At 41.7% G+C, this 26,545-nt stretch overlaps 3 protein-coding genes across 10 annotated transcripts in view; 2 read left to right on the forward strand and 1 right to left on the reverse strand.

Moving 5' to 3' along the window:
- Window positions 1-69: 69 nt before the first annotated feature.
- Window positions 70-4,876, reverse strand: C20H19orf44 (chromosome 20 C19orf44 homolog). The gene is made up of 8 exons (XM_075723887.1): window positions 4,829-4,876; window positions 3,937-4,578; window positions 3,321-3,675; window positions 2,657-2,733; window positions 1,811-2,282; window positions 868-963; window positions 571-737; window positions 70-158 (listed from the first exon to the last, which is right to left on the reverse strand). Exons 1-8 carry the CDS (start codon window positions 4,874-4,876, stop codon window positions 72-74), a joined length of 1,944 nt encoding a protein of 647 aa, XP_075580002.1. The 3' UTR covers window positions 70-71.
- A 399-nt stretch (window positions 4,877-5,275) lies between these two features.
- Window positions 5,276-8,559, forward strand: CALR3 (calreticulin 3). The gene is given in 9 exon segments (XM_075723864.1): window positions 5,276-5,411; window positions 5,538-5,639; window positions 5,779-5,982; window positions 6,689-6,783; window positions 6,988-7,197; window positions 7,310-7,423; window positions 7,513-7,656; window positions 8,184-8,276; window positions 8,384-8,559. Coding segments are annotated over 9 exon segments (1,266 nt in total). The 3' UTR covers window positions 8,552-8,559.
- Window positions 8,560-10,372: 1,813 nt separating this feature from the next.
- EPS15L1 (epidermal growth factor receptor pathway substrate 15 like 1) overlaps window positions 10,373-26,545 on the forward strand; it is a 44,393-nt gene continuing 28,220 nt past the window's right edge. For 6 of the 8 annotated variants that reach the window (XM_075723801.1, XM_075723802.1, XM_075723806.1 and 3 more), the window contains exons 1-14: window positions 10,373-10,425; window positions 15,666-15,707; window positions 15,916-16,005; window positions 16,366-16,413; window positions 17,122-17,217; window positions 17,827-17,889; window positions 18,815-18,940; window positions 20,503-20,562; window positions 20,899-21,135; window positions 21,813-21,970; window positions 22,430-22,586; window positions 24,971-25,056; window positions 25,462-25,534; window positions 26,067-26,228. In XM_075723801.1, coding sequence (XP_075579916.1) covers window positions 10,396-10,425; window positions 15,666-15,707; window positions 15,916-16,005; window positions 16,366-16,413; window positions 17,122-17,217; window positions 17,827-17,889; window positions 18,815-18,940; window positions 20,503-20,562; window positions 20,899-21,135; window positions 21,813-21,970; window positions 22,430-22,586; window positions 24,971-25,056; window positions 25,462-25,534; window positions 26,067-26,228 — 1,428 coding nt within the window. In that variant the 5' untranslated portion in view covers window positions 10,373-10,395. Of the gene's footprint in view, window positions 10,426-15,665; window positions 15,708-15,915; window positions 16,006-16,365; window positions 16,414-17,121; window positions 17,218-17,826; window positions 17,890-18,814; window positions 18,941-20,502; window positions 20,563-20,898; window positions 21,136-21,812; window positions 21,971-22,429; window positions 22,587-24,970; window positions 25,057-25,461; window positions 25,535-26,066; window positions 26,229-26,545 lie in introns of those variants that run through there. The other 2 variants (XM_075723804.1, XM_075723808.1) reach the window with 2 other exon arrangements.

A 26,545-nucleotide genomic window follows, 5' to 3' on the forward strand; every position in this document is an offset into this window, starting at 1 on the left:
GGCCAAGGTGGAAGGGTTTCTTGCTCCAGCTTGAGGTCTGTAAATGTAAATTTTACCTAAAATTCAAAGAGTCAAACCAGTTTTTCCTGCTGTGCTTTCCGAATTTCTTCACGTGCTTGCTCAATTGTTAGAGGTGGGGATTTGTGATTCTTGATGTACTGCAAAAAAAAGTTAATATACAAATTTCCTTTATGTAGATAAAGATGTTCTAGTATTTAATAAATCTTCATGTCAAGATACCTGCACTTCTCTATACTAGCAACAGAAAGGGATACTTCTGTTGCAGCATTAGGAAGAGCCTTGCTTGTTTGAAGACAGCAGAAAGCTGCTTCTTTCAAAACTATGGCCTCAGCCAGACTGCAGTCTTTTTTTACTGTATAAACTCCTGACTTGTTATTAATACGGGCACAAGCGTTAGAGTAGTATTCTTCTATGAAGTAATTTATTCAATAATAATATGAGCTTTAGCTGATTAATGAATAACACGCAAAGAAAATCTGTTTGCTGCAAATACTAGAAAGGAATATACACTTACTCTAGCTAGGCTGCTGTCTAGTCTATCATAAATACCTCTTTAGCCTCTTCCAGGGTATGGTAGTGGAACTTCTCACTCTCTAATGACTCCACAAGGGACAAGTGAAGGTGGTGAATGTTCTCTACAAACTGCTGAGTCAACATCAAGTGCTGCTTCAGCATGGCGTTTAAAACAAGAACCGACGGGCTGTACACTGTCAAGGCTGCAAGAAATGGAGAGTATATACTTTAGTGACAGGTTACAGTCAGACAGTATGGGCTAAACAATCCAAGCAGGGGTTAGATGTGTAAAATACGGTAAAACAGAACAGTAAGAAATATGTTTTTCAGTACCTTCTACTGTATCCATGCTGATGACGTGACTGGCAATAGGTACTGGATCAATGTAGCTGTTTCCTACAGGTGGGTCAAGTGCTGCAGAGGTGGTTGCTGCATGCAGGATAAATTAGAGTTACTGGGTTTGGAGGGCAGAGCAGTTTAGCTTCAGCAGTCTCTTGGGACATGAGTTGCTGTAGAACCGCTGTAGAGCCTAACAGGGAATTCTGTCAGCCAAAAAAAAAATGCTAAAATAGTTCTATGACCTCCACAGTTTCTTTACTCTTATGTTCCAATATGTGCCATTGCGGAAGGCATCTTTTCTAACCCTAGACAGAGAAAAAATAAAGGCTTGTGTACTTGAAGGCAGCTACTGTCTTCAAGCACAGCTGAGTTTCTATTTTCTCCTCCTTGAGTGTGGCAAGAAGTGGTGCTTACCACTTTTTCCTTTAAGTAAAGAGAGGTATGAAAGGAGCTACCCCTCTGAAACACTTAAAGGTCATGTCTGTCTTTTGTAAATGGGGCCCCAGTGCTTTCCCAAGACATAAACACAATTGCAAAAAAACCCTCTACAACGGATGATCACTTTAGTAACAACACAATAGTACTGTTTACAGTAGTAAACATACAATAAAAATGCTGCATTCCATTTGAGAATATTATTCAGGCTATTGCAAGCTCTGTCGCTAACACTAGCTCGTCCATCCAGAGTTCCAGTTGGGTTGGGTTTTTTGGTGGTTTTTTTTTAGCAAAAGAGTTCCAAGTTCTTATTCTGTTGTCCAATCCCAATCTTTTCTACAGATAGCAGATTAAAGTGTTGGGCTTTAGAAAGGTTTTAATTTAATGTCAGCTAGGGGAAGCTAGTACTGAAACAAAGAACTCTGTCAAGGCTAACTAGGCTAGCATATAGAATATAAAAATGTAAAAATTGCCTGAATAGGGCAATACCTCATGAACTTACTCTTTGACCAGCAATAGGTGAATGGAGGATCCGCTGTCTGAACCGCGGTTTCTTTGACAGTTACTCTGTGTACCTGGTCACGCCGCTCTCTGCTAAAGAAAGGTGACGATGCTTTAGATGGGCATTTTCCAGAATACGTGCAGCTCTCAGAATGTTCCTCTGGCATTTTCGATGCAGATTCTCTGTCTGTTGTAGACAGAGACCTTTCAAAGTCTTCAGAATATTCTGAATTAACAGTTCTCTCATCATGATCAAGATAATCCTGTTTGTGTCTAGGGAAATCTGCAGAAACTGCACTTAAATGCTCAGAGATTTCAACTTCAGTCACCGTTTTTTCACTAGCCCTTTCAGAAGCATCATTCACACCAGTTGCTGCACTTGTCATTTTAGGAGAAGCTTGGTTCTTGTCCACCGGGAATGTATCTTTTTTTGGATTTCTATTTGATTCTTGAGCAATTTGAACATCTGTCCCCTGTAAAACAAAACGGCTGCATGTTAGAATAATCAACAACATATAACCTAGAATATGCCTCCATTATTCTTCATCTGTTCTGCTGTGTATCGTGAGAGTGAGCTACTACTTTATTAGGAAATAAAAATGGCGCTTTTCTGTGTCACCTGGCAAACTGCTGTGCCATTACATTTAGTAAGGAAATGCAGACACTAAAAAAAGAATTCAGTCAGGTTTTGGTAGACTGTAAAATCCAGATCTAACCCTTACAGCTAGTGAGACGTGCCCACCTCAGATCACCTATGAGTAGACTAGAAGTATTTATTTTAGAATATCCACCCTCCACCAAACAAAGGCAGAATGGAAATATGTGCTAGTAGGGAATTTCTACTTACTTTCTGCTTTAATTCTGCTCCCTCGCCGGTGATATTTGGTGCCAAATCATCAAGGCTCAGGATATTCAGTCTGAAGTCTGCAACTGAATGACAAATCGTCATGAGAATTTGCATGAAAATTACAGTACGCTTTCCCTTAAGCGAGAAAAGTGGGGAAAAATAAATCCGTACTACATGCCTAGTTTAAAGTGTAATACTAAAAAGTAATAGCAGTCAATCACTCTAAACCTTTAGCTTAGCAGCAGTTAACTCTTTCTGAAGTTTCCCCCTTTGCCTGTCCGTGGCTCTGCTAACCCAAGTTCAAGAGATTCTTAATGCCCCTCGTTTACGCTTCTTCCCACTCAGACCCAGTAGTACATTGTCCCACTGATGTATGAAAACTATTTGAAATGTTGTAATCATTTTGACGTCACAATTACGTCACCCAGGGAAACATCATTAAACTGAACCCATTAAATCGAAAGCCAAGAAAATCACAAATATATCACACTAGAAAAAAGAAGCAGCTCAACATAACTCCTTTGATAAAGCCTTGGTTTATGTCAAATCACATTACTGAATCCCTTCAAAGTGAGTATTTGCCCATGTTTATTAGCAAATTCAGCAGTAGATTATTAGTACAACTCATGCCAAGTCTACTGAGACAATGTTTTAGAACACTTACCATCTGAGCTGCTGCTGGTTGAATCTTCTGCATCAGCTGCTTTTGAAAACAATTCATCTAATGATTTTATTTCACTTCTGTCACTTTCAAGTGATATTTGGCTTTGCTTGGTGTTGCCTGTTCTGGGCAGAGTAATCCTCACAGTATTGTCTTTCATGGAAGAAGACAGTGATTGAGATCCCGCATTATGTCGTACGGACAGGTTTCTGCTGGCTGGTGAAGATGGTGAATTAACTCTACCAAACCCATTTTTCTCTGAGTCTTTGCTATGAAAAGAAGATGTTTTAGATGCCTCTGTCGGTGGAATTTCCTTATGAGATGGAGGAGGCATTCCTGATGAAACTGGAGTCTTACTCTTTTGAAGAACATAAAAAAGAGATTTATGTGTTACTTCATTTATTATGTGTAGATCACTAAAAAAGGAAAACAAATTGTAATAGGTAAAACCCAGTAATTTTAAAACATGAATTGAAGTTAAATCATACCATGAGCAAGCCACAAATGCAAAATTAAAATTTAGTTTCTGGTGTTACCTAAATAAAAAGTGACCTACCAATTAAAACAATTTAATAAAAGTGTAAATAAAAATACATAATTCAGCAAACTCTGTATTTACCTTTCTACCCCATTTATAATCACTTGCAACAACCCTCCGATTCTCATTTCCACTGGAAAACTCCGAAGAGCTCCCCATCAGTTCTCTCACTTCCTCTTCATCACTATCCAAACCAAGCTGTTGTTGAACCGTAACATTCTTTTTAGGGCTTTGGGTGCTTTCCTCTTCCTTAGAGCCGGCATTACTGAGGGTTGTATTTCCACTGGCAGCAGCATAATTCTTCAGGTATTTCTTGCCCCTTGCACTGTGTTCACAACTGGAAGCAGACGAGAAGGACTCTTCATCCAAAGGCTTCTGGCCCAAGTCAGTGTTTTGCAATTCCATCTGCTTTTTTCGAGTCATGATTTTGCTTTCTAGTTGTGCCACTTTCCTCAGCGCTGAGCTCGACCGTGTGTGGGAAGCGCAGCCCGGAGCGCTCTTTGCTACGTGTCCGCTCCCCGCCTGCACGGCGCTTCCCGATGCCTGGCACCACTGCCTTCCACGCACGTTCTCGTTGCGCACCTTTAGGAATCTGCTGCGGCAGAACGGATCTCCTCCAGTTTTCTCCAACTCTGTGTCAGCCACAGAGAGGTCACTACAGGAGCGAGGGAGGACGCTGCGCCCGGCTGCGATGGTTCTCCTGCGGGGAGCATCGCCGCGTCCCTGCCGAGCAGAGGATGCAAAGAGCCCTCAGAGCCGGCGGCCCGGTTTAGCTCCCCGCTCCCCGCACCGGCCAGACACTCCCGCTCCCCACGGCCCTGCCCCCGTCCCAGCCTGTGCGGGGCCACCTCCTCCCACTCTCCGGTGCGGGCCCTCCCCGCGCCGGCCCCGGGCCCGCGGCTGACCCGGGTACAGGCCGAGCGCGGCTGGCGCTGAGGCAGGGCGGCGGCCGGGGCGAGCGCTGGCGCCTCACCTGCCCTCGGCCCGCGGGCGCCCTCTGCGTCCGAGCGATCGCGGCCATCCGGGACGGAGCGCCCCGAGGCGGCGGCGGCTCCTCCAGGCCGGGGCCGGAGCGGTCGGCGCCGGGCCGTATCCCGGAGACCGCGACTCCCCAACATCCCGCCCCCTCATTGGCTCCGCGCAGAGCCCGGGCGCAACCAGCCAATCCCAAGAAGGCATACTGCCGCCGGCCCGCGAGAGCGCCGACTACAGGCCCCAGCATGCATTTCGCCGCGAGGGCACGTGGCCCCACGCTCCTCCCTCGGGGGCGCTAAGCCAATCCGATTCCGCTTCACAATAAGAGAGGAAAGCGCAGCCAATCAGAACCCGCCATGGAAAGGGCGGGGTCCCGAAGGTGCGAGGCTGAGGGACGGCGTCGGTCGGAGGCGCGAGGCCGGCGCGTGTGAGGGCGGCGGCGGCCATGGCGGCGGGCGGGCGCGGAGGGGGAGCCCCGGCCGCCGTGGCGCTGAGCCTGCTCCTGCTCCTCCTCCTCCTCGGGGCCGCGCGGGGCGCAGCCCGGCCCGCCGTGCATTTCCGGGAGCAGTTTCTGGACGGAGGTTGGGTGAGGGCAGGGGGGCGGCGGGTGGGAACGGCCGCGGCCTGCGAGCTGGTGGGGAGGGAGCCGCGCTTAACGACCCCGCGTAACGACCGCGCTCTTGTGCTGTGCTGGCCGCGGGGGACAGCCGGCTGGCAGAAGAGGTGGACGAATTCCGAGAGCAAGCCGGGCCTTGGGAAGTTTAAACTCACAGCTGGGAAGTTTTATGGAGACCCCGTGCAAGATAAAGGTATTAAAAGTATAAAGGGTTTAATTAAAAATACCCTATGGGAACCATCTCCAGGGAATTTGCTGTGCGTGGCAGTAGAACTATTTTTTCTTTGCAAATGGAGAAAAATGTAAGTTTGACTATTCTAATATCTTTACAGGTCTACAGACTACTGAAAATTCTAAATTTTATGCTATCTCCTCACGATTTAAGCCATTTACTAACAAAGGGAAGACTCTGGTCATTCAGTATACTGTGAAACACGAGCAGAAGATAGATTGCGGTGGGGGATATGTTAAGATTTTTTCCTCAAACTTGGATCAGAAGAACCTAAGTGGAGATTCGCATTATTACATCATGTTTGGTGAGCTTATAGTTATTTCTTCATTACTAAAATACTGTCACTGCTATGGTGCATTTCTTCAAAGTTTGGTGTGGAAATGGTAGAAAAAACAAAGGCAGGCTATCTTAAAAAAATAAGGATGTTGTGATTGTACGGAGTTAGCTCTTCCACGCTTGAGAAATCTCTAAATATGTATTAACAAAATACATACTTATGCAAACATTCTGAGCTGATCTGAAGGACATAACTGAAAATGATTAGAGTGAGCTTAGCATAACAGTAGTTGTTCCACAGGATTTATTTTTTCTAAGACCTTTAACTGAAACAACATACCGTAGGCCATGATCTGCCCTTATATACTTGTATGTAGTTTCCAGTGACTTAGTGGAATTTGTGCGTTTGTATGTCAAAGTGAAATTTGTCATTATGTATCTAATATAATTATGTAGTTATTCAGATTGTGCCATAGATAATTTTTATTTTGCCTGGATTTTTGTTTTCTGGGTTTAGTTCTGTTACAGAGCTAAACCCCAAACTACACACAGTCTAGTTCTAAGGTAGACTTAGAGACTTTGAGTAGAAGCCACATCATCCATTAAAGATGGAATGGGATACATCAAAATACGTGGAATGGGAGAGATGTCTAGCAGTATTAGAAAGAAAAAGTAAACAGTCTGTATTCTTTTGCAAAGAAGTTAAGGATACAAAGCATATAATCTCTTTGTAGGGCCAGATATTTGTGGATCTGAGACAAAGAAAGTCCATGTTATTTTAAATTACAAGAATAAAACCCATCCAATCAAGAAACCGATCAGATGCAAGGTAAATACACATTTAAAAAATATTTTTAAACATATTAAAAAAAAAATTATTTTCCCCATCTCGGAGACTTTGGGAATTGTTTTTTCTTACTACTGCTTATGAAAAATCCATTAGAAATTAGTATTATAATTCTGGTGCGAGGCAGTTCCTAAGAGCTACGTCTAAGGTTCTTAAAAAATTTTACTTGCTTCCTTGAAAACCCAGGTTGATGGATATACACATCTATATACTTTGATTATAAGGCCAGATCAGACTTACGAAGTAAAAATTGATAACGAAATGGTTGCATCTGGCAACTTAGAAGATGATTTTGATTTTTTGCCACCGAGGAAAATTAATGATCCAACAGTAAGGAAACCCACTGACTGGGATGATCGAATCCAAATTGATGATCCAAATGACATCAAGCCTGAGGTAACTGGCGCTGCTTATTCTGCATTTTGGAGGTTTTTCATTCTTGCTGAATGAATTTGATATAGTTGAACTATGCACTAGTTTTGCTTTCTTAATCTTCCTCTCTTTAAAGGATTGGGATGAACCTGAACACATCATGGACACTAGTGCTGAGAAACCTGAAGATTGGGATGACGCTGTGAATGGAGAATGGCATTATCCTGTGGTCAAGAATCCTCTATATAGGGTATAATAATTTCGTAATCCTAGCTATGGATTACACTTTAAGCAACTTTTCTTGGCTTGACTGTATTCCAAACATATGGTTTATCCTAGGGGGAATGGAAACCAAGGCAGATTGATAATCCAAATTATAGAGGAGTTTGGCCTCACCCACAGATTGACAATCCAAATTACTCGCCAGACTTCAGTATCTACAGCTATGACGATATTGGCGTCATTGGACTAGATATCTGGCAGGTGAGATGCCTTTACTGGAAAATAAAGAACTTTTCTATCGCTGAGTATAGAGCAACCTGTTTACCCGTTGCATATAAATATTGTCTATTGCTTTGGGACCTTAGGGACCTATGTCTTTAACTTGCTCTTATTTAAATATATGTACAAAATTGAAAAATCTGTAAGACGCACTGATCTTCTGTTGTAGTTATTACTTGGATCAAAATCATCCACAGGTAAGTGAGGGGCCTAAACTAATTTGTGTTAAGTATTGTAAAGTATGACTTATTCCATCTGACTTGAGGTGCGTAGCTGAGGCTTCAAGCAGCTCAGTTACTCCTGACTTACCCAAAGATTAATGAGGAGAAAACTGCCCTCTGGGGTGCCTCTGAGATCGTCCTCTCTCTCAATTCTGCAAAAATCTACGGCGTTCTTAACACGATTACTCTATATTGAATATATGATACATAACATTAAAAAAAAATTACATGAAAACTCTTAAGAAAACAAAGAGGCATCCTCAGGTTTTTTCCCCTCTTCCTTCAAAGGTGAGAGCTGGCACAATTTTTGACAACTTCTTGATAACAGATGATGAGGTTTATGCAGAAGACTTTGGAGATGAAACATGGGGAGAAACAAAGGTAACATGAAATTCATGTCTGGTTTGGTTCTTTATTACTACATTTTGAAAATCTGTCTAATCTGATCAAGGACCTACTGGTGCATAAAAATGAAATCTTAATACCAGGGTCCTGAAAAGGAAATGAACATAAAGCAGACCAAGGAAGAGCAGGAGAGAGAATGGGTTACAGAAGAAAAATACTTGGAGCAACGGTTTAAGAAAAAGCTAGAGAGAAAAAAAGAATCTGGATAGGATAGAGCAGTGAGGAACACTATCGAGAAAGAAGAGTTTTAACTGTTACTTGAAAGAAGTTCACTTTTTTTTCGCTTAAATCACTTAAGGATTTTTTCACTTAAGGATTTTGATATTTTCTTAACAGCTTGTTGAAATCTGCACCAATGGAGTTGTATTAAACCAGGATTTTTTTAAAAATCCAGCATTAATTTTTGTGAGCAGTTTCAGTTAATTTTAATAAAAATACCATAACATAGTTAAATTCTCTATAGAAAAGGTTTTGGTTTGGTTTTTTATTAAGGTATCTTAACACTGCTAAAATGTATTAAAACCACCTGTAATAAAGCACTAGGTTTTGGAACTTTTATGCTTTCATGGTTTAATATTAAATGTAAATTGATGCCCATTTTTGTTGAGGAAGTATAATAAGCTTTTTATGGTTTTTCATTAAAGCGTTCAGCATGTCAAACGCGTGAAGCATGTTTCACAACATACTTCAAACTAAGGAGGAGATAAGCTTTGCTAAGCTGCTGTAGTGATTGTGCACCTGCCAGAGTTTCACGGATTATTGCAGCTGTGCAGCTGCCGCGGCTGCTCCAGGCCGCTCTGCCCCGGCTTGTTTGCTGATGGAACGTTCTAGCTCTCCGTCTCGCTGGGGGACCTGAGTGACAGTTGTCTGTCTATCCACAGAGCTCTCCGTAGACATTTCAATGTATTCAGACAATTTTTTCCCCTTCAAAAATCTGAAATGAATGCATACAGTGCCTGGAAGCTGGCTTTAAATTTTGTGTGTGTGTGTGTGTGTCTAATAGGGTGGTGGTGGTAGGAATTTGAAACAATGAATGATGTGCTTATTTTTCTGTCTGACCTGTCTTGTTACTCACTCTCGTAACTTGTTCAGTCACTTCCTCCATCCCTTCTCAGGTCCTTCTACTCTGCTGCATTTCCCCCCCCAAGAACTAATGCTATACATCTAGCAAAAACTGAAGCCGGACTTCCACAGCCGCTGGTTCTGCATTTACGCGGGCGACCCCGGCACGGGCTGAGCAGGGTTTTGTGCGCTAAGGCCATGGGGCAGGGGAGGCGCGGCCCCTTTCTGGCCCGACGGAGGTCAAATTCCTTCGTTTCTGTTTGAGTGCTGTCCTCTGCCAAACAATTCCAATGACGCTGTGGGGTGAGGAACTTCGAAAGCCATTGGAACACCCTGTAACAACAGCTGCCCTCTACCTTTTTTTCCTTAACAAATTCCTGTTGATTTAGCTTTTACATGGCCGCAATGATCTAGCTTCATTCAGGCAGCTGTTCCGTACTTACACGTTGCAGTCGGGGATTTAACTTTGTCGTGCTTGATGCTGAATATTTGATCATAGAGCAGAGGAAGCTTAATTTGGTGGTCTGTTTTGACAAGGTTCAGTGTAACCCGAGTATGATGTTTGTCCAGGAGGAAGCTGGAGGCGGGTCACCCAGCTGAAGGTCGGTCGGGTTAGCTGGAGGGATGCTGCCCGGGGCAGCGGCAGGCTTCCCTAGCCCCGCGCTGTCCGTAACGGAGGCGGCTCGGGGCCAGCCCCGCTGGAGGCAGCCGGGGAGCCGCGGCCGGGAGCAGAGACCGCGGGGAGCCGGGGCTGCGCTGCGGCAGGACGGGGCGGCGGGCGCGGCCCCAGCTCCCCGGGGCGGGGCGCGGCTGCCGGGCACAGATAAGCCGCAGCCCCTCTCCTCCCGGCTCCAGCGCCTCTCCCGAGCCGCCCGGCGAGCCCCCGGGCGGCCGCGGCCCCGCAGGCCCCGGCCCCCGCCCGCCCAGGCCAGGCCCAGCGGGGCCGCGCCGTGCCAGGCGCTGCCGGCGGCCTCCCGCCGCCGCTCGCCCCGCCCCCCCCGCCCCGGCCGCTGCCCGAATCAGTGGGAGGAAGATGGCGGCGCTCATCCCCCACAGCCAGCAGGTAACCGGCCCGGCCCGCCGGCGGCCGGAGCCTGCCGGGGCGGCGGGGGCGGCTGAGGGGCGGCGCGGCCCTGCGGCGCCGGCGGCCGAGCGCCCATCGGGGCCGGGGGAGCGGCCCTCCCCGGTGCGGGCCCCCTGCCGCCGGCGGCGCACCCGGGGCCGGGCCGGCGCTGGGGCATAGGCCCTGCCTCTCCCCGCGGCCGGGGCTGGCTCGGCCCGCGGGGGCAGCGGGGCGGGGCGCGGCGGGGAGCGCGGCCGAGGGGGGCGAGCAGCCCCCGCCTGGGCCCCGCCGCGGGGCCGGGGCTGAGCCCCCCGGGGCAGGCGCCGGCCGCTTCTCTGGGGGCAGAAAGGGCGCGGGCGCCCGCCCCTCACGGAGGCCCCGGGGCCGGGCAGCGGCCAGGCGTGCCCAGCGCTTCCCCGGCCGGAGCTGCGGGGCCGGGCTGCGGGAGGGCCGGGGCTCGCTGTCTGCTCGGGACCCCGGCTGCGGTCGCGCCGGCCCGCTCCGCGCTTTGCGCCGCGGGGTCAGTGCCGCCTGTAGCGGCTGGGGAGCCGTGAGCGCGGCGGAGGGCTGGGAGGTGCGTGAGGAGCGCAGCCACGGGCGCGGGGCCCCGGCGGGCGGGACGAGGAGCCCCGGCGGGCGGGACGAGGAGCCCGCTGCCGCCCGGAGCGGGAGGATTCCGCCCGGAGCGGGGGACCCGAGCCTGGAGCTGCCCGCACGGCGGGGTGGCACGCCTCGGGGAGAGCCTGCTTGGAGCCCTGGGTTAGTGCTTGGGAGCCTTGGGTAGATTGTTGTTGCTCTTATAAGTTGGGTTTTTTTAATTTATTAATTTCTCACCCAAATAATTTAAACCTGAAGAGCGTGATCACTGTTTATTCTTCCCCATCCTCTAGTGAAGATAGGCAGTTCACTTCCTTCAAACCAAAAGAACAGCAGCACCACCCCACCACCCCCTAATGCCTTGAAATTAAAACTGTTTCCGACGCTGTGGCTAGGCCAGTCAGGGATTCAGAACAACTGCTATTGATAGTTCAAATTGCTTAAATATATCGATTTCCTTTCCATAATGGACTTTCATTTGTGAGGCTGAAGATTTATGTCTCAATGGAGTTACGTGATCCTTGGGTAATACGTGATTCGCTGTGCGTCTTATTGAGAGAGCGCACTGCCCTTTAGCTTCTGAATAGCAGTAGGAGTCCCGATTAACATCTGTTTCATTAAATGAACGTGTTCAGAAACATCTGAAAACATCCATGCACATGAATGTTACCAAAAAAAAAAAAAAACCTGTTACCAAAAGTTTTCAAGTGAAGTAATGTGGTGCAAAATATATATGTAAAATAAACTCTGGACTTGAAAGACAACAACAACAACTTCTTGTTGTGGAACTTCTATAGTACTTGGTTCTATTATACTATACTTCTAGTATACTATACTATATTATACTATACTATAGTTCTTACTTCTATTCTATTGGTAAAAATATATCAAAAATTTATTATACTAGAAATCCTGCCTCTGTGGTGTTTAAATTCTAACTGACGTTTGAGAGACTGGCTTTAAAGGTATTTTCTTTTGTATGACATAGTATATTATCTTGAGGGAAAAAGGGCCACGTTCTATGAACGTATCTGTTATTTTGACATTATTTTTCAACTAATTCATTGGAAGCATTCTAGTTTTAAAACTTTTTTCTATATTGATCTGTCAAGAGTAATCTAGCTGTAATCAGGGCAGTAAACAGAATTTCCCTGGAAATTAATAAACTTCCTCTTCTAACAGCCCCAGTTTCATGATTACTACAGAGATACGTGCTAGTTATAATAAATGCCAGAAATGGTATTAAAAGGAATAGGACAGGTTACACGTGCCATTATGTTGAAGCATGTTCACTCGGAAAGATATAAAATAAGAATATTCATATCAGCATATTAGGAGCTATAAACAATATGGGTAATTCAAGTGTGTGAAAGTGTTTGATCGTGTTTGTTCTCATAAGTGAATTTTATTATGGTTCTATTGTTCTATGAAGTTATGTTTTTATGATGATGTTATGAAAGAATTTAGATGTCTTAACAGTATGCAGACGACTTAACAGGTTTCAGCTGTCTTTGTTTCAACTGGCTATGCATAAAAGCAGTTGAAGAGCAAGCATGTGAAGTCAGTTCTTGGAGTGAAACAACTGAAACTGGATTTGATTTATCTTTGGTAACTTTATTTTCTTGACTGTTTGATCACCTTATCAGTGGTCTTTCCACTGAGCCAGCCATGCTCAACCTACAGCCTCTGGAGGTTATGGAGAGTTGTGTTAGCGGTATTGGGACAGCGCAGATCGCTTTGTAGCTCGGTCTTCTGAGACAACTCGGGATACTGGGCAAGTAGAGTAAGGGCAAAGGTAACCCTTCTGGGGCAGCAGCAACCTTCTTTTGGCTCTCGTCTTTGTGGGACACTTCGTTTTTTCCCCTTTCACAGTACCTATTTTCATCCATCGTATGATGTGACAAGAGTGGCTGAAAGAAAATTCTGAAACAAGAGAACACCAAAGAAAATAATTCACCTGATCCAGAGTTCTTTGTGGCCCTGAGATGACCTCAGGAAAGAGGACTGCTAGGAACTGGCCTTAGTAATTGTTCTGGTGGCAGCACCTTACTCCTGCCTTTTTCCCAGACCTGTGTTAAGGGGCATGGAGACGTATCCATGTGCCTGTACTGTGTACCACAGATGCAGCGTACCAGATCTGTGGGAGTGCAAGTTCAAGACTTGAACTTGCAAATTTGTACAGGAGATCAACTTAGAGATCAAACAAAAGGCACTAGGGTTCCGAAGCGTCCGTCTGGGAGACGGTGTAAAGTGTTGGTCATAGATGACGTTTTGCGGAATATGGAGTAGGCATAGAAACCAGAGGGTTGTTAAATTGTAAGTCAAACCGAACTGCTATATAACAGGTTATATCCTTTGACCACTCATCAACTGCAAACTCTTCAAGGTGTTTTGCTCTGATTGCCAGCATTGACACTGTCTTGTGTAGGTTCTTCATCAGCAGATGTCATCAAACTGCAGAATCATCTTGAATGATAGCGGTGTAGTCACGTGTGGTGATGGGTAGATAGGCAGCTATGCTATTTTTATCACTTGAGCCCATTTTGTCTGGTCTGCTTCATCACAGTGATGCAGTCGCTTAGGTAAATCGGTCAGAGAGGCTTGATCTTTGTGAAATTCTGCAAGTAGGGAGTCGAGTGATGAAGTGCTTTCCAGCAGCACTTGGAAGGATATATTGCTGTAGAAGAAACTTCACAGCCATTAAGCACATCACCCTGGCTTCGTGCCACCTCTGTCAGGTAAGTCAGCTGTATGTCATGGCTGGCAATATCAAATGAGGATGACAGGAATGTCTGGTGATGGGATGAGATCATTCAGTACTGCTGCTGGAGCGGCTTGCTCTGTATCTTGGTATGAATCCAGTCCCTGCGTGCTCTGGCATACTTGCCAAATTAGTTAGAGGAGCTTGTAGTTGGTCTTTGGCTAGCTTCTCTGAGCCTTCTGGTAAACGAGAGGTATAGAGTTGGGTGGTAGTTGGTAGGAGATTTTATTCAGAGTTGAACAGTTTCCTACTTCCACCTTTTCTCCAAATGATGTGTCTCCTGCTTTGGACAGGAGCACAGTGCTTATCTATGCTGATCATTTACAAGCCAGCAAAAAGATGAGTCAGATTTATGAGTTATGGCCGCAGCTTTCTTCTGAACTCCTGTCCAGCTTCTGGAAGAGCAAGAGCTTCTAGAGTGTGCTGGTGGAGAATGCTGTGGCTTATTTTGTTGATGGATATAAGTGAAGTACATTTGAGATGTTTAGGAAGCTCTGCTGAAAATGCATGATCTTTCTAGCCAGGTAGAACAACTGATCTTGAAAGAGCTCGGTGTTCACTTGCTTTTGGTTAATAGGGTTTCGTTATTTTGGATAGCTCCTTAAATTAAGATTTGGCCTGTTTGTTGTAAACTTACAGGAACATTCTCTTTGTGTAAAATAAGATTTCAAGCTTTTCATCAGTCTTTTCTGTCATCATGTTTCTGTCTCCCTTCCCCTCAGTGTAGGCAGAACATCCGGAAATCCATGTGGATGATGAGGAAGAAGGTAGCATTTGGGAGGTGACACCCAGTGATCAGAGTTAGTGCAAAATATTCATTCGTCAGATGTCTGACCTGTGTCCTGTAGGTGGAGAGCAGTTGTCCCAGGCAGGCTTTGGGATGTTTCGACATCTCTGCGTCTCGGTCATTAGGCTCTGTTTATTGGGTTGTTTCGTTGCTTGGTTTTTTTAAGGCCTTTGACTGCTCTAAGGGGTGACTGGTTTGAGACTGGGTTGTAACGTTTTTGCTCTTGGCATTGAGGCTGGAGAACGGTGTGGAGGTATAAGCTGCACGTGGCTAGAACTCGTGCGGCCATTGTGGGAGGCAGGTGAGAAGGTGGGTGTTGGGGCTTCCGCCTCTTTTGGCGTTTCAGTTCCCATTTGCTGGGAATGTCAGCAAGGAGGAAGAGGAATCTGCTTGTTTAGTGTTCTGAAAAGGCAGGGCCTACCTTGTGTCTGCTGCTTTTGTGTAATGCAGTGATAACAGCAAGTTGAAATCTTCAAACACCATTGTCAGGGGATTCTGACATTTGTTAATTAACTGTTTGTTCTGGTTTGGGTTTTTTTTTTTTTTTTAAACTCTATTTCAGTTTAAGATCCTAGCGCTGAAAACGCGTACGCACTGGCATATTTTGATACAAAGGCTCTGTGTCTCTGTGTGTGTATATAATTGTCTGCTGAAAATATACCCGAAGTATATATGCAGCGCAGGAGGTAGTCAAGTCGGCGTTATGTTGAAAACCCTGCCTTTGATATCAGTAGTTCTCAAACTGATCTGAAATACCTTGGCAAATAGTTCAAAGCTGTTCTACAAAACCTTATTACCATATAGTGGTGTTAATTAAAAGCGTGAGTGTAGGTACGAATACTGGTGAATAAGAAGTAGTAAGAAGTGGCAGTAGTCTGTTGGCTGCGAGTTTGGGGGGATCTGTGTTACCCACACTTAGATTTCAGGTATCCAGTTTGGAACACAGCAAATTAACATGCCATTTTGTATTTTTGATAGAAGTAATACACAAAGCACTATACTTTTTTTTTTTCCCCCCCCTGCTAATCCCTAAACATGGGCTATCTGTGATTGCAGTTCTTTCTTTGTTTTCATAACATCTCTCTTGTTTTTCAGTTTTCTACTGGGAATCCATTATATGAAACTTATTACAAACAGGTAGGTTACTTTAAAAAAAAAATTAAAATGCAATTTCCTCTTCTCCAAGATTTCCCTCTCTTTCCTTTCCCCATTGCAGTGCTAAACTTCTGTAAATTCTCTCTGCTGAGTATAACTCCTTTTGACCTAGAGACAAGAGGCGTTTCATTTCTCATCTCTGCTTTCATGACAGACATGCTTCAATTGAATGTGAATTTTTATCTTTCAGGTAGATCCAACATATACAGGGAGAGTTGGGGCAAGTGAAGCTGCGCTGTTTCTTAAAAAATCCGGTCTCTCTGATATTATCCTTGGAAAAGTAAGTTGAAGGAATTAGCTAATGCAGTAATTATCTGTACACTTGCTTAAGTGCAGCTAATGTTGAGCAGAAGGGGTTTGCAAAAAGGAATTTGGTGGAATGCAAGTGAGATCCTTTGAACATGAGGTTAACCACAGATTGGTAATAGCTCCGAGGTATTGTTTGGACTTTCATAGGAATCTAAAAGGAAAAATTGTCTTTTGTGTAACATTTTTGTTGTTAACTTGAGAATTAAATAACGTTGTATGTTATAATTTGAAAGCTGCAGCGAACAGTTCAAGAATGCATACAATATGAACTGTTGAGCTGAGTTAAGTTTTATTTTAAAATCACAATGGCTTTTATTTTCTGTCTCCACAGATATGGGATTTGGCTGACCCGGAGGGTAAAGGATACTTAGATAAACAGGTAAATTAAGTGTGCCTGTAGACCTCTTACGTTACCTTCCACATATTAGCCTTGTTTCAGGAAAACCCTGATATCCATGGTAGTTATCTTTAGCTTTTTTTTTTTTTTAAAGTTTTCATTTACAACATGAGGGTTTTTTCCTAGCACTGGTCACATCCAAGTATATTACTCTGAGGCTGCTGAAGAAGTTTGGATCTAATTTTCTGTCCTTCTTTTGTTTGGTAAACAATCAATGTGTGTGATATATGGATACACAGTCATTGAGGTTTTCACAAATACAAACTATGATTTTAAGATTTACTTTAGAAGTCTTTCTTGCACGAGCAAATATAACTAGCATTTCTAAAAATGGCTTGGAATATCAAATACCAAGTTACTTGTAGATATGGAGAATTATTTTTTTTTTAAAATGTTACTGATTTTTAAGAAAAATTGTTGAAATTTACTGAATTATGGGAGAGTCCTTCTTAAACTAGCTTTGAAGTTTTCTGCTCTTTGTTCCATGTTATTGTAAAGTTTTTCCTGAATGATCTTTAAAAGCAGCGGGGTAGTTGTGACTGTGCAGTTAACTGATGGGGCTATACATCTGTTGTTTCCACACTTTACCGAGTTGCACATGTACGGTGTTAGTAAAAATCATAAGTGGGTTATTGGAGACAGTGATTTAGACTGGTTAGGTTTTTTAATAGAAACCACTGTTGTTTCTAGGGTTTCTATGTCGCGTTGCGCCTTGTAGCATGTGCACAGAATGGCCATGAAGTTAACCTGAGCAGTCTGAACTTGACTGTGCCACCTCCTAAGTTTGTAAGTAATATATACCTAAATGTATGTGTGTGTTATATGAGAACTAAGGCTTCAGCTGCAACGCTGGACCGTTTCATAAATGTCATGGTTCTGAGACTTCAGGCTGCTGTCAGACTGTTCCTTAAGACAACTGCAGTCATGGCTGCTATAGTCCTGTCTTCCCGAGTAGTATGCACCAGCCCCTTCCTGGACTGCAAAACTGATGCGAGTTTAACTACGGCCAGCTTGTTCAGGAAGCTGATGTGGCTAAACTCTAAATTTATGAAAAAATAAAAGAAAACAAAGAAGATTATTTTTGGGCTAGGTCAACAGGAGCGTGTAGTAAAGGTCATGACCGCAGCTTTGCCTGCAGTAGCTGCTGTGGAACGTCCTTTAGCTTGTCTTAGTTCTGTGTTGGGGCACCTAATGTCCTTATCGAAGTACTGTAAGAGTATAAATCAGTATGACCTTTTTTTATTTGGGTACATGCCAAGCCTTTTTGTTTTCTTCAGTGTAGTTAAGCTTCACGTGTATAACCGTCTCTTAAAGGAATTAGTATGGATTAGAGACAGAATAGTGTGTGTATTTATGTATATATACACATATAAATAAAAAAATCTTTAATTTTAGCATGACACTAGCAGTCCTTTGCTGATCACACCACCTTCAACTGAGACTCACTGGGCTGTTAGGGTAAGTGTAAAAGACAATACATTCCATCCATTCTTTAAAAGTAAATATTTTCCTTGTCTGTAATTTTCCCAGTGAGAGAATTTTGTATCAAATATATTTCCCATTTCAAAAGTCCTCTCTTTCTGATGACAGATTTGTACACAGTAGAGAATATTGAGCTGTAGTTTTATATTTGAAATAAGTATTAAACACGCCTTTGACAACCCCTGGTGTGATGTTTTTAAGACACAATGAATTTTAATCTTCTGCCTGGATTTCTTCCAGAATCCTAATAGTAGGCACTTTCATGTTTGTATAAAGGAACCCCACTGAGAACAGCAAAGCATTTCACCAAATCCATCCTGAAGTATTAATTTAATGCTTGAGTTCATATGTCCTAATTAGTATTCAGTGATACACACAGTATATATCAGTGGAAAAAAAATAACTTCTGATACATACATGGGAATATTTGTATTTAGTTGATTTTCAAATGCAAACATTTTCCAAAAGGTAGACATCTAATAAAATAACTTCTAATGCTGATTTTTTTGTTTGTTTGTACTTGCATGTTGTACTTTGAAGTGGGAAGGAAATTATTTGGGAAGAATAGTTTTTAGTTCTACAGAGTTTGTCAAAGTTTGTTTGAAATCTGGTCAGCAGTGTTTTAATCAGAATGCATTGTCCTTTTAGAACACTACAGAAACACACTTTGTATGCTGCATATTAAAATCTCTTAGCTATCATAACCTTAGCTTTGAAATTAAGCTCCTAAATCTAGCTCCGTGGGGTTTACGTTTAAATAGAGGATGGTGCCACTTGCAAGAAAGCTTGGAAATTTAGAATGAACACATTACTGGCCAGTTTTAATTTCTTGCAAGATCTCATTTTCAACACTCACACAGGCACACTTTTTTACTTATTCAGGCTATTTCTTACCAACTAGGTGGAAGAAAAAGCAAAGTTTGATGGTATTTTTGAAAGCCTTTTGCCAGTAAATGGTTTACTTTCAGGAGACAAAGTAAAACCAGTACTGATGAATTCAAAGCTACCTCTTGATATCCTAGGAAGGGTAAGTATGCTGTTTAGATTTAGCTAGTCTCTATTTAGCTTCTTGTAGTTGCAATGTTAAATATTTAAATGTAACTTATCAACATAGATCAGGTTTTGGCTGAGATTTTGCATCAAGTGCATGCTATATAGCAAGAACATTAAGTAGGCTCTGAAGTCTTCCACTTAGAAATAAGAATAATAGTAGTAATTTGGGCCCTAGAGTAGATTGGCTTTGTTATCTCTGTGTTCATTTTAAGAGCTGGAGGTTTTGATTTTGGTTGTTTAAAAACAAGAAAAACCTCTGCTAAACCATAACAGCTTTTATAACATTATATTCCACTGTTTTGTCATTTTTTCAAATACAAATTATTAGACATACCATTAAATCTGTCCGCTCTTTATGCAAGAGAACACTTTAAAACATCCTAGTTTATTGTAGCTGTCAAATTGTCAAGTATTTTTTTTATGTATATTTATAAATACTTCTGAGATCTGAGTTTAGTGCATCGATTGAATATTTGCAAGAGAAGCAAACCTTAAAGTATTTTTCTACTTCTATTTAAAATACGTATTCTTTAATGTTTTGCGTGTTGATATGACTGAGAATGAGTACATTCTATGTAAGAGCTGTATCTGTGTTACATACTTTCATCTCTTCAGGAAGAACTGCCTCTTTATGTTATCTAGAAAAATCTAAGTATGACTTGTTTTAAATCTGTACTTCAATATTGTGAAGTACTCACTCTTGAAAGGCTTTGTATTTTATCTTGTTATTGTCACCATAGAAATGCAGGAAGCCTTTTCCTGTTCCAGAAAAGTTTGTGGACAAGATAGAGGACTGAGAAAATGGGCAGAGGAGATAAATCAACTAGCTTAAATTCGTACAGGGGTCCAGTGATAAAGCTGGGAGTAGAGTTCAGAGGACTGAGCCTCTGTCTTAGCGTTCTGCCCACTCTACTATACTGTCTCCGAGTTATATAAACAGTGTTAGCTGATGGCTGAGTATTAGAGTATACAAAGTTTTGTATCCTTCTGAATCTCCTGCTAGTTTCTTTGGCTGTACTTGACCTAATAATGAGCTAAAGTTGACAGATGCTTAAATTCTCTCCTATAGAAAATTCTGTGGGTGGACTTTTTTTTTTTCTTTTTTGACTAAAAGTGACAACTAGAAATTTAGGAATGGAATGCAAATTAGAAATGGATTGACTTTTCTAAAATGTTTTAACTTTCTTATGAGACAAATTTGGACAATTTGCTAGCCCACACCCTCTGGACAATTCTGAAAGCCACCTCTGGATGTTTTTAGTCAGCTTGACTCCTTAATTGCAACATCGAAAGATGAAAAACTTGCCTGTGTTGCATGCAGAATTTGTTAGAGCCAGTGTGGATTCACGTTGCCAGAAAACTCTGATCCAGTCTGCTTCATCAGAGACTGTCTAGCTAGGTCTAATATAACTAATGTGATCTTCACAAAAGTCTATTAGGAGTCTTGAGAGCATGCTTAATATGACGACAACTAACATCAAAAGCACAAAACGTAACTTGTTCTCTAAATTGTTGTTTTTATCATAATTGCTGCAGGTCTGGGATCTCAGTGATATTGATAAAGATGGTCACCTGGACAAGGATGAATTTGCTGTGGTAGGTTGCTTTAAATTCTCAATTCACAGTGTGTCTGCTAGAGCAAATTGCTCAGCTTTTTCTCAAGAGCTTTGCAGCTTTCTCTGCTATAGTCGACTGTTGTAATCTAAATTGTTCATACGGAGCTATTAAATGATCTTTCTCAAATCCATCTACTGACTCTTGCCTGGGTCATCAAGATTAAACTTCCTGGAATTACATTCAAAATGATCTGCTCTGGTTTACATCTCTAATCTTACTGTCTTTGTTTTACTAATATGTAAATGACTGATACTGGAAAATCTTGTTGCTTTTTCTTCTAATTGCTAATGTTATCTGACCTTTTTGCCCTTGCAGGCAATGCATTTGGTTTATAGAGCTCTTGAGAAAGAGCCAGTTCCTTCACTATTACCCCCTTCTCTCATACCACCTTCTAAAAGAAAGAAGACTCCCGTCTTTCCTGGTGCAGTTCCTGTTCTCCCTGCAAGTCCTCCACCAAAAGACAGCCTCCGTTCCACCCCATCTCATGGTAGTGTCAACAGTCTGAACAGCACAGGGAGTTTATCTCCCAAGCACAGCATCAAACAAGCACAGGTACAAATCTCCCCACTGCCTTTTTTTTTCCCCCTCTCTTTCTTCCTTTTTTTTCCCCTCTTTCTTCCTTCCCCCCCCCTTCCTTTTTTTTTTTTCCCTCTTTCTTCCTTTTTTTTGGGTATTGGTAAACTGCAGGAAAAAATAAAACTGCTTTTTGATTTCTGTCTCATATGAGCACTTTTCTGAAAACGTGTTTGTTGGTGGGTGATTTGGATGGAGGGAATAAAATGAGAATGGTAAGACTTGGAAGAACAGAAGAAAAACAGGTGAATTTTAGTCAGTGTGACCATGAGGTAGCAAATCTTACAGGGAATTTTCACTCTCCGTAGAAAGTGAAACCATAGAAAGGTTTTATTCATGTATCTGCTTTAGTACCAAAGAAATCATTAATCTACCTTCTAAAGCTCCTGTGTTATTAGCCTGAGGACTTAGTATGCTCCATTATTTCCAAAGAATGAATGTTTTTCAACTGAAGAATAGCTGTTTATCAGTATTTGTAATTGAGATAAAAAACAGTAAGCAAAAACATTCATGGGAAAAGGGGAACTACCTATTTACCAACCAGATTTGATTGTGCAAGATGTTCAGCACATCCAACTCTGAATAATGTCATAGATATTCAGTGCGTTGATAAAGACTGTCTACCTTCTTTTGAAATATAAAACTTGGTTTTACAGCCATCTGTGAATTGGGTAGTACCGACATCTGAAAAAGTGCGATACGATGAAATTTTCTTAAAAACAGACACAGACATGGATGGTTTTGTGAGTGGCCAAGAAGTAAAGGACATTTTTATGCATTCAGGTCTGTCTCAGAATCTCCTAGCACATATATGGTAAGAATTCCCTAGTAGGTGTATTTTTGTAACTTGCTGATCTGGGAAGTCCGGTTATCCAGCCAGAATTGTGATCCTAACACTAAAAAAAAAAAGCCCCCCAAGCCCCCCAACCTCTTTTACTTGCCCTGTTGCTGTTCTACAATATGTGGGCTATATGGAAAAACAAGGAAAAAATAAATACTCCCTTTGTTTTTGTGGGAGGGGGGTATAGGTCAGTCTGTGGGTTGTGATTGTTCTTTGAAGTTCTAGTGCTCTAAATATTTTCTTAGAGTAACGCTGTTCTATTCAGTTAAATATGTCAAAATTCTGCTTTGTTTATGGGACTCTCTCACTAGAATAAACAAGCTCTGATGAGGCTGAATCAAAAGAAAATTACATGTGTATGTGTATGTCAGGCTTCTTGGTAGAGGAGAAATAAGCTTTCCTTGTTTACAAATATGATCTATTTTTTACCAGGGCTTTGGCAGACACCAGACAGATGGGAAAGCTAAGCAAAGACCAGTTTGCACTAGCAATGTATCTCATCCAACAGAAGGTCAGTAAAGGGATTGATCCTCCACAAGTGTTGTCCCCAGATATGATCCCTCCCACAGAGAGGAACACTCCCATACAGGTAAGTCATTGATTATTTGTAGATAATACTGAGCTTATGTGCTTTGAAAGTAATGGGCTTTGAGTATTCATTTTGTAACTTTTTTTTTTTTTTCTTGTAATATTATGGTAAAGAATTGCCGATTTTTTTTTTTCTTCTCTGACAAAATTCTTTAACATCTGAAAATATACATAGATTTTTAACAACACAAGACAGTAAGTAAAGAAGAATGCAGTAGAATATTCCATAAATAAAGGAATAATAATGCTGAGAAAAGCCTAGCATGAAAAATACTCCTTTGTCATAGAGAAGGGGTTGGTTTTTAACTTCAGGGAACTGTTAAAAGCAACTGTTAAGAGCTGCTTTAGTAGCCTGTCCCTGACTGTGATCAGTACCAAATTCCTCTCATGAAAATGTAAAAATTTTTTTTTTTTTTTAAATGTCTAAATGGAGAGTGATGACTTCCTAGTTTCTGGGAGTTGGTGGTTGATGAATCCCTTGTAGCATGACAGTCCATAGTCCTATATCCAACACTGTTAATACTATTTTACTGGAGCATCTAATCTTTTACTGAACCCTGCTTTGTTCCTTTCCTCAATAGCGTTAGAGTATTTCTGAAACTTAAGTTAATAAATACTTCTGTCATATCAATACATTAATCTTTTCTATAAATTATTTTCCTTTACTCTTTTTTACTTTCCCTAACCAGAAAGCTTTCGAGCCTCTAATATATTTTAATTGTTGCTGGTCCTTTTAAGGTTTTTCCTATATCCTTTTTCTGTAGACTCTGTCAGGTTACTTGACCCCTGTAGGAACTGAGATCTCAGCACTAACAGAAATGCGTCGTGTGAGTAATTGTAACGTCCAAAAGGATGCAAATTTGTTTATATATGCTACTTGTAACTTTAAAAGTTTTTATTTCTACGCCTTCTCCTGTCTCTTTGCTCTTGTGTTCTGTGACACTTGCTCTTGGCATGATGATAATGTCACAGTAGTGTGAAGTTCCTGGTATTGGCTCTTGACCCAGTGACACTGCTTCCTTCAACAATTGGAGATGCATTGGTCTGTCAAGAAGTTCTTTGACAGGCAGCTCAGGGTTGACACGTTAAAGTTACTCGTGTACCAGTTCTCTGAAGCTGTGGGCAATAAATATGTCTTGGTGCGAGAGCTTTAAGCTTCCCATTATTTTCAGTTCATTGGATCTTTTTTTTAATCTACTGTGGTTTTAGCTGAATATAACATGAAATAAACTGTGTGTTACTGTGAGCATAGCAGATTAGTTTTTGGTTCATGTGGAACAATGAACGGTGTTATCCTAAACAATGCGGCAACTGATTTTAACTTATTCCATAATCAAATTGGGTAACACCTTACTATGATCATGTACAGCATACAGTAGAGGTCTCTGAGCAAAACTGTATCTAGTCTGAAAATATAAAAGTGATATTAGAAGCTTTTGATTTTGCTAGCTTCAAGAATTAGTCTGGATTGTTGTTATCTATGATTACTTAGTGGCATATTAACAAAAGAAATGCTCATCCAAAAATGAGGACTTAATTAACTTATTTAAACTGGATATTCACCTATTGTTTCCACAAAAAATGTCACATTTTACTATGCTATCTGTTTGTGGTTTGTTGGTTGGGTTGTTGGAGTTTTTTTATATTCAATAAAGCCAAACTTTCTGTGGTTATCACAGCAATCTCAAAGTGAGCAAAGTAAGCAAACTGTACTTCCTTCTTTTTAAAATGCTATTTAAAAATGGTACATCTACTGATTTGTCATACTAGCAGTGAGTTCAGTGTTGCAGTTTTTGCTCAGTTGCAGTGATTTTTTTCCAAAGAACTAGCAATCCTTTTTATAATAATGACAAATTTTGTACCAAATGATGAGATCCTTTTTTTAAGAACTTCAAGGGATACCCCTCTGCATCTTCCCTGATCTACACCCGAATGGCTGTAGAAACGACCTGCACTGCAGGAAACTGGGTGTAATTGCAGAAAATGGCATTAATTTGTGGCAGGGCTCAAGAAGACTGAAATTGCAGTCTGATTTCATTAAGTTGCCTGCAAGCTTTGCTATTGATTATGGCAGAGCTGGGTTTTTAGTTTTTGAATTTTAATTCTACCATTGCCTGTAGTTTATTCGTTGACATTGTGCATGTCCTTTAACTGCTGTGTATTTCAACTATCCCATCTGTTAAATGGGCATAGAGAAAATTCTCCTGTCTCGCAGGCAGAATTGTGTGGCATGCTCAGTGGTTGTTGCATAATAATTTGATGTCTCCCATAGAATTTTGCAAATGCATATAATGAGGATTGTGTCCCCCCTTTGTCCTCAGCCTTTGTAAAGGAAGATCTTCTGTTACAACCTGGCATTTTAATAGACTATTTAATTCTTAACAGGATAGTTCAAGTTCCGTTGGATCAGGAGAATTTACAGGGGTGAAGGAACTGGATGATATTAGTCAAGAAATTGCACAGCTGCAGAGGTAATAGTTGTGGACTATTAACAAAATCTTGGAGTAGGAGAATCAATTAAGTATATAGTACCGACGTGTCCATTACTCTTGTTTTCTTTTAGTCAGTTTATCATTACTTGTCACTGAAGTTGGTGGCAAATCTCCCACTGATACCCTACCGTTAGCCAATTATGTAAAGCCAGCCTGGATTCTACCGGGTGACTTCAGAAGATTGATTATGGAACACATCGTATTTTTTGAAGAATAATTCATATGTATACACCTTTACTCCTGTAAAGAATGTATCAGAATATGGGCTGGCATTTTTGGCTGCATGGTGTTTCCAGAATAATATTTAATTGGTTTTTGCATGCGTGCATGTGTGTGTTGTATTATTTAACTAATCATGAATGCATGTGCTTGTTTATCTTACAGAGAAAAATATTCGCTAGAGCAGGACATTAGGGAAAAGGAAGAATCAATCAGACAGAAAACCAATGAAGTTCAGGTAAAAACTCTGTTTATCATTATCAGTTTTCATTTTAATCTAAAATAGCATATGGGGAATTAAGCATTCTTTCTTCTATCTTTCCTTACGTTGCTTCTGGGCAAGTCTTTCCTCCTTTCATGGGATTTTTCCTCTAACTTACAGAAGGATCTTTATTTTCCTGCTCTCCATCAGAAATGTTTTCTTCTGATGCTGGTTAATATAAATACAAGATGATACGTAAGAGTTTGAAATGTCTTTCTTGTTAGTGCTTGACTAACACTGTAATTTAGGAAATCATTGTTCAAAGAGCATTGGTTTTGGTAATTAGGAGCTTGATTACATGTGCTCTGTGTCACAGTCTCTTTCCATCTTTGGGCACTGATTTGTTTCCTGATGTCTCATACAAGTTCCTGCATAAATAAAACATGCGTGCAGGGAATAGCCTCTATGACATGGAAAAATCTTTTGGAGTTTGCTAGCCTGTTTGTGGTTGATCATTCCTATAGGAGAACAGCTAAATATAAGTTACAAACTGTGGAATTTTTCTCAGGAACTGCAAAATGATTTAGATAGGGAGACAAGTAACTTGCAAGAGCTAGAGGCTCAGAAACAAGATGCCCAAGACCGCCTGGATGAAATGGACCAGCAGAAAGCCAAACTGAAAGATATGCTGAATGACGTAAGGCAGAAATGCCAGGAAGAAACACAGGTGGTGAGTGTATCTTAATTCTGGATATGCTCAAGAGCATGGTGTCTTTTGTTGAAGGAAATTCTATTTATTTAATGAATAAGCTTGCTTTGTTTATTCATTTTTACCATAAATAGCAATTTACAAATACAGAAGCCCAAGAAAGGATTTTGCTAACCTAAATACATTTCATAGTGGTCATAAATGGGGGTTTGAACCAGATGATCTCCAGGGGTCCCTTTCTACATAAATTGTTACTGTTCTGTGAATATATGAAACATCTATTCAACCTGATAGGGTAGTTGAGAAGCATTATTCCTGACCTATGAGACAGTCCGTGG

The sequence above is a fragment of the Pelecanus crispus genome, chromosome 20, assembly GCF_030463565.1.
Source record: "Pelecanus crispus isolate bPelCri1 chromosome 20, bPelCri1.pri, whole genome shotgun sequence".
Taxonomy (NCBI): Eukaryota; Metazoa; Chordata; class Aves; order Pelecaniformes; family Pelecanidae; genus Pelecanus; species Pelecanus crispus.